Consider the following 7,238-nt stretch of genomic DNA (forward strand, 5'->3'; position numbering starts at 1 on the left):
TGGGGCGCGGAGGGGGGACGCAAGGAGGGATCTGTGGGGGAGAAAGGTAGGCAGGGATGCGGGGAAAACGGGACCGTGGAGGGAAGAGAGGGACCTGCCGAGTGGAGAAAGGCAGCCATCGACCGAGGTGAAGGAAGGCGGGGACGGGGGAGACAGGTGGGGAGACAGGGGGAGAGCAGCAGGCAGCGATCCGGGGAGCAGGGGGGGTACAGACGGGCGAGGGGGCGGGCGGGCGAGCAGGGCCGCCCCCGGCCCCACGTGGCTCGGGGGACACGCGGGTTTATAAAGCGCTCCGGGCCCGCCAGTGCGGGAGGCGGCGGCGGCACCGGCCGGGAGCGGGGCTCGAACCCGCGGGGCTCGGATGCGCCCGGCGGCTGCGGCGGGGCCACGGCCGCCCGCGGGCCATGGAGCTGCCCGTGGATGTGACCTCGGGGCTGCCCTCGGGGCTGCCCGCCGCCACCGCCACCCCCTGGGGCAACGGCACCGCCTGGGCCCCCCTGCCCGGACACGGCGTCAACGACACGGGCCTGCCGCGGGCCAAGAACGCCACATCCATCCTCATCGCCATCGTCATCACCGCGCTCTACTCTGTGGTGTGCGTGGTGGGGCTGCTGGGCAACGTCCTGGTCATGTACGGCATCGTCAGGTGAGAGCGGGCAGCCCGGGGGAGAAGGGGCACCGTGGGCACAGCACCGGGAGAGCAGCGGCGCAGCCCGGCTGTGCCCGGTGCCGCACACGGGAGCTGCTGGCACTGAGTGAGGGAGCGCGCCCCGGGGCTGAGACAGCGCCAGGAGGGAGTTTGCGCTGAGAGAAGGTGGGCGCGGGGCTGAGCTGCGTGTAGACAGCAGCAGAAGTAAGTGTGAACCGAGAGCGAGTGTGCAGCGGGTGTGAGTGTGCGCCAGGTATGCACACTCTGGGTGTGAGTTTGCCTCGCGTGAGTGTTCCCCGGGCAGCAGCAGGGCTGGCTGTGAACGGGCTGCTTGCACGCCGAGAGGGTGTTGCTGGCAGCTGCGATGTGCGACCGTGCGTGTGAGCAGTGCGTGTGCAAGCTGTGCACGGGCGGGGGGTGCAGGTGCTGTGGAGGGGTGAAAGCAGAGGCTGGAGCAGCTCGGGGAGTGCAGGGGAGCTGTGTTTGGCCATGGGGAGCCCGACCCCGAGTGGGTGCCTCTTGTCCTTTGTGAGGAAGAGAAGCCGCAGGGCTGCTGACGCTGCGGGTGGGAGATGCCCTGTTTGCAGGGTGGGTCCAGACCCCCCCCCCCGCCCCAGCCAGGGGCTGGTGGGTTCCCACTGCTGCCACCTCACTCCATCAGTGGGAATTACCCACCCAGCCCATTCCCAGCTCCTTCTTGTGCCAGCACCTCCTGCAGCTGCCTGACTTCTGTTTTTCCTCTAACAAAGAACAGAAACCGCACGGCCCAGCCCCATCTCCCACAGCAGCTGAGCTGTGCTCTGGTCCCCTCAGTGTGGGGTACCATCTCCAGTAGCTGAGACCTACTGCAGCTGCATCCAAGACCTCGGACCTGTGGTGAGGCTTTCCCTGGGCAGAGACAGGGTCTGCGCGGTCTCTGCACCCCAGGACAAACAACATGACCCAAATGCCCCCCATTATAAAGAGGGGGCATGGCAAGATGCTGCTGTGTCCAGCCAGGCACTCGTGCTAAGGTACAAAATCTCATCAGTCCCTTTGTCCGAGGCACTGGGTGGTCCTGCTCCTCCACAGCTCTGCCAGGAGCAGAGGATGGGGCTGTGCTCGCGGTCACATTCTGTGAGGGCGCAGACCCCACCACCTCCAGCCTGGCAGGAGGGAGCACAAGGGTCTCACTGGGTGCCTGGGCTTCACAGCCACCCCCTCTGCACTGGAGGGGGCTTGGTCCTGTAGGTCCAGAACCTGTGGGGTAATTCCAATTCCCATTGCTTCAGGTGATGCTGTAACCCCAGCTTGAGCAAAACCCTAGAGCCAAACCAGAGCTGGTGGCTGGATTTAAACAAACCCTCCAAATTCACACCTTTGACCATTTCCACCCTCATTTCCCTATCCTTTTTAGTCCATAGCTGTTGTTTCAGGAGGTCAGCACAGCCTGGCACTGCATGCGCACAAATAAATGTGGTGACTCACTGGAGGGAAGGAAACCATCCTGAAACGTGTCCATGAGCCACCCTGGAGTGCCCACTGCCCTGGTATCGGGCTCTGCTGCCCCTGCTCCCCACTCTCTGTGTTTTTAACCATTCAAGAGGGTGGGCAATGGGGAGTGCCACGGGGGAGTAACTCACTGACCCAACCTGACGCCTTATGGGATTTTTCACCCACTCAAAGTGGCATCAAAAATGAGCCCTGGTCAGAAAAAGCAAATTGAGGTAATTGCAGCAGAGACAGATGCCATGAATAATGTCAGGGTGAGGGATGAGTGTTATTAGACCCCCTCCAGCTCATTCTGTGAGAGGAGAGGGAAGGCATTTTAAAGAGAGTGATTTCATATGCAAACAACATCCTTCCCTATTTTACTCACTGAGTAACTCCATGTTACCCAGGCTTTAGCAAGCCTGACAGCCACAGATCCCATCACCACACCTTCTAGCCCCACATTTTCCAACTGATGATGGAATTAAACACAGAATCACAGAGTGGTTTCGGTTGGAAATGACCTTATGGACCATCTTGTTTCCACTAGTCCAGGTGGCTCCAAGCCCTGTCCAAGCTGGCCTTGAACACTTCCAGGGCTGGGGAATATCTCCCATGAAATGAGCAAATATCATCCTCCAAGCCCCTGGGACAGGAGGGGCTGCAGGGACACGTGCCCCCTCCATGGCCAAAGCCATCTGGAGTTTCCCAGATAAATAAATCCCTGTCCAGAGCAGCCAAAGCCAGCCACACACCTGGAGGGAGCCCAGCACACCCAGCACCCTGACCAGCACTGCCGTGCCCACTGCATTGTCAGGGGCTTTTAAAAACACTCCTGGAAACAATTTGCAGTTGTGAGCTCAGGGCTGCAAGTGCCCTCAGCCCCACTCAGCCTCCCACCAGCTCCCACACAGCTGCAGGGACCGCTGGCTGCAGGCTTTGTCAGCCTCTTCAAGCACTGGCTTTTAGCAGCTCCAGGAATTTTTCTTTCCGTTATTGTTCACTTTTCTTTCACTTATTTATTTTCCAAGAGGTTTGGAGAGGGCATCCCTACTTGGGAGTCGAGACTGGAATGTGGAGCTGCCCTGTGCTTGCCCCATCCCCTCCCATCTCTTCTCTCCATCAACATTTCCCAGATTGTTCCGTTCAAGTGCATAACTTCCCAATCAAGGCACTCACTTAATTGCAATGGGTTTGGCAGCCTGGGGAGGTCCATCAGCAGCAGTGGATGATTTGCTCTAATGTGGGCAATAAGCCTCTTTCCTGGAGCAGCAGTTTCATTTGCAGCTCAGGAGGTTCACCAGGATGGACACCTCACCCTGTGCAGGGGGTTGAAACCTCAGCCCAGACCTGGAGGGGGCTGAATCTTGCTCCAAAACCCCAGTGCTAGAAGCTAAATTGCCATCCTTATTATCCCAGTCATCCCTATCACCATCCCAAGTTATTCCCATCAGCCCCATCATCCCAGTTATCCCCAGCCTCATCCCAGTTATCCCTGTCATTCCAGGCAAATGCATCAGCAGAGTCAACCCATCATCCCAGACATTCCCATTATCATCCCAGTCATCTCCATTATCCCAGTCATCCCTGTCACTGCTCTGCCCTCACCAGCCCCCTCCTGCCTGGGGTGGGTGACAGCTCTGGCCCTCCAGTCCTCCTGGCACATCTGGCAGGCCTTTGGGAAGTGCTTACCCAGGACAGCTAAGCACAGCTGGCAGATCATGGAATGAATAACAGATTTTTTTACCATTTTACTCAAAAAAGAGAGACCACAGATGTGTGACTCTACCTGAACTGACCGTTCACATAGGAGAGACAAAACCTGACAATACCACAAATTCTCAGCTTTTTGTTTAACCTGGGAGGAAACTTTTCTGCAAAAGCACTTGGAAAATAACACTAAAGAGAATGGAAAAGGACTTTTCAAGGACAAGACATTTTTAATGCCATATTTAAATTTTTAAAAAAAGCTCAGCTTGAATATTTCCACCCTTGGGCAACGGGCTGCCATTTGCAGCCATGGTGAAGGAGACAGGAATGCTCTTGGAACTGGAAGCTGGGTTAAGCTGCTGTTTTCTATTTTCTCCCAGAAAGAAATTAGTTTTTCAGCTCCAGTTCCCAGTTCTATTGACAATGGAACCTGGTGGGTCTCTGTCCCCACGAATACACTCTCTCCTGACCCTGCTGAGATGTGGAAAGGCTAAGGGGAAGGGATTGGGTAGCACCATCAATCCCAGAATCTTTCCCACACCAACCCGCTGTCCTGGGCTCCAGCCAGGGCAGGACCAGCTGTGATGGGAGCCACTCAATCCCCCCACCTCAGTTTATTTCATGTACCCCCAACATGTGATGAGCTGCACCAGTTATCACAGAATCCTAGAATGCTTTAGATTGGAAGTGACCTCAAAGCCCATCTCATTACACTCCCTGTCATGGGCAGGGACACCTTCCACTGTCCCAGGCTGCTCCAGGCCCTGTCCAGCCTGGCCTGGAACACTTCCAGGGACGGGGCAGCCACAGATTCTCTGGGCAAGCTGTGCCAGCTTATCACCACCCTCATATCTGGTTCAAACCTGCCCTCTGTCAGTTTAAAACTGTCTTACCCCTATCACACATGTGAAAGGTCTATTTTATAAGTACAGCAAGAAAAACAATCTTTTCATCTCAGCAACAAAGTGGTAATCTCCCACCTTGTGCCTTATTCCAGTGCTGCTACAGGCAGGTTTAGCCCCGCACAGAGATGGTTTTGGGCAAACTGACCCTGATGTTAATTATTTAGGGTATATCTATAAACGCTTGAGGCTGGGGAGGATGCTCTCTGAGCAATGGGGATTTGCTGGAAGGGAGCACAGGAAGAGCTGGAGCTGCTGGTGTACTCCTGTAAAGAGCAGGGTCCTCCCCAGAGCCACTCCACCCCATGTGTGTTGCCCTTTGGGGGTACCCAGCAGATCCCTCAGGATCTATTTCCAAGCCACCACACCATTCAAGGCATCCCTTTGACCAACACTTGCAGGACTGGATGCTCCTGGGACACACACACGCATCCCTGCTCCTCTGGCATCTGCCATAACTCTGCCTCATCCCTTCAGGAAAGGTTTGGACATGAGGGACCGTGCGTTTCTCTTGCCATGGTGAGACAAGAACCAGAAGCAGAGCCAGCCCTTCCCAAATGCCCTGGGGGATACAGCAGGCTTCCCCAAAGGCTCTGGAGCTCCAGGCTGGCTAATTGGGCTGCTTCCAGATGGCCTGTTTCCGGGGGTAATCGATCCAATTTCTGCAAGCAAACTTGACAGGGAAGCAGGCTGGATAATCACAATTTACTAGGTGGAAAATCAGATGAAGGAGGGCTGAGGGGATAAAGGACATTGCACAACTGGTTTGGGGAAATGCCAAGCACACTGGTGCTGCAGAAGGGCACATCACAACATTTTGTCCCCCAAGGCTGGTGTCACCTCGTGAGCAGAGAGGCTGTGCCCCCTCCTCATCACGTCGCGTGCCCTGACCACCTGTAACACGCCCTTTCTCTGCCACCCCCAGGTACACCAAGATGAAGACAGCCACCAACATCTACATCTTCAACCTGGCGCTGGCTGATGCAGTGGCCACCAGCACACTGCCCTTCCAGAGCGCCAAGTACCTCATGGAGACCTGGCCCTTCGGGGAGCTGCTCTGCAAGGTCGTGCTCTCTATTGACTACTACAACATGTTCACCAGCATCTTCACCCTCACCATGATGAGCGTGGACCGCTACATCGCCGTGTGCCACCCAGTCAAGGCCCTGGACTTCCGCACGCCGGCCAAAGCCAAGATCATCAATGTCTGCATCTGGGTGCTGTCCTCCCTCATCGGGGTGCCCGTCATGGTCATGGCAGTCACCAAGTCAAAAGGCAAGTGTCTCAGGGAACAGGTTCCCTCCTGTCCCATCAGTCAATCCCAGGGGTGACCTGGCAAACCTGACCTCTGGTCCTGTAGCAGATTTGTGGTCAGTGGTGGGCACCTGTCCGTGACACCATAAATGTGCCCTGTCTTGGAAAAAGCATCATGGTGTTATTTCCCATCTTAGAAACTGTCCCAGAAATTGTCCTCCCTTCCCCTTAAGGGTAGGGATCCCACACCTCTCCCCACCTCCTGGGATGCAAAGCAGGGGCCTATAAAAAACCCCAGTGATGCTGCAAAGTCTCCAAGATCTGCAGCTCCTGTGTGGGGACACTGGTCCTTGGCTGCTAGGAAAGCTCTGGGCATCTTGAGGAAGTGGAGGGTGATATGTGGATGTGACATGGAGATGTCCATCATGGGGGTTGGGAGAAGGGAGGATTTGCCTTGAATGGCCCAGGAGGCTCTGCAAGGATAAGGTTCCAGGGTCACTGCATCCACTGCCTCCCCTCAGTGTCTTGTGGACGGGGGTCTGATGGCACAGAACTCCTGGGGAACCTCTGCCAGGAGCAGGCAGGTAGGAATGCATCTCCCTGGGGTTTTAACAAGCCATGACCGAGCAGAAGGCAGAATATTCTCAGCAGACACTAAGCTTCCTCTTTGACCCTCCTCTCTCCTACAGACGGTGTGGTCCTGTGCACTCTCCAGTTTCCTGACCCTCCCATCTACTGGGACACTGTGACCAAGATCTGTGTCTTCATCTTTGCCTTCCTGGTGCCCATTCTGGTCATCACCATCTGCTACGGGCTGATGATCCTTCGCCTGAAGAGCGTCCGGCTCCTCTCGGGCTCTAAGGAGAAGGATCGCAACCTGCGGCGCATCACTCGCATGGTGCTGGTGGTGGTGGCAGCCTTCATCATCTGCTGGACACCCATCCACATCTTCGTCATCGTCTGGACGCTGGTGGACATAGACAAGAAGAACCCCTACGTGGTGGCCAGCCTGCACTTCTGCATCGCTCTGGGCTACACCAACAGCAGCCTCAACCCTGTGCTTTATGCTTTCCTGGATGAAAACTTCAAGAGGTGCTTCCGAGAGTTCTGCCTGCCTTTCCGAGCCCGCGTGGACCAGAACAGCTTCTCCCGTGCCAGGAGCACCACGCGGGAGCACGTCTCCACCTGCACCCCCCCCGAGGCCCGCGGCAAGCCGGCATGACTAGACGTGGGCAGCCCCCAGCGGGGCTGCC

At 56.5% G+C, this 7,238-nt stretch overlaps 1 protein-coding gene across 3 annotated transcripts; it reads left to right on the forward strand.

The window, feature by feature from the left end:
* The first annotated feature begins 241 nt into the window (after nucleotides 1–241).
* On the forward strand, nucleotides 242–7,238 carry OPRD1 (opioid receptor delta 1). Of its 3 annotated transcripts, none has more exons than XM_041404680.1 (3): nucleotides 242–646; nucleotides 5,657–6,006; nucleotides 6,675–7,238. In XM_041404680.1, exons 1-3 carry the CDS (start codon nucleotides 405–407, stop codon nucleotides 7,205–7,207), a joined length of 1,125 nt encoding a protein of 374 aa, XP_041260614.1. In that variant the 5' UTR covers nucleotides 242–404; the 3' UTR covers nucleotides 7,208–7,238. The 3 variants fall into 3 exon arrangements, with proteins under 3 accessions (XP_041260614.1, XP_041260615.1, XP_041260616.1); XM_041404681.1 differs by having other exon boundaries at nucleotides 5,657–6,012; nucleotides 6,675–7,207; XM_041404682.1 differs by having other exon boundaries at nucleotides 600–631; nucleotides 6,675–7,207.

This window comes from Onychostruthus taczanowskii, unplaced genomic scaffold, assembly GCF_017590055.1.
Source record: "Onychostruthus taczanowskii isolate IOZ18803 unplaced genomic scaffold, ASM1759005v1 scaffold218, whole genome shotgun sequence".
NCBI lineage: Eukaryota > Metazoa > Chordata > Aves > Passeriformes > Passeridae > Onychostruthus > Onychostruthus taczanowskii.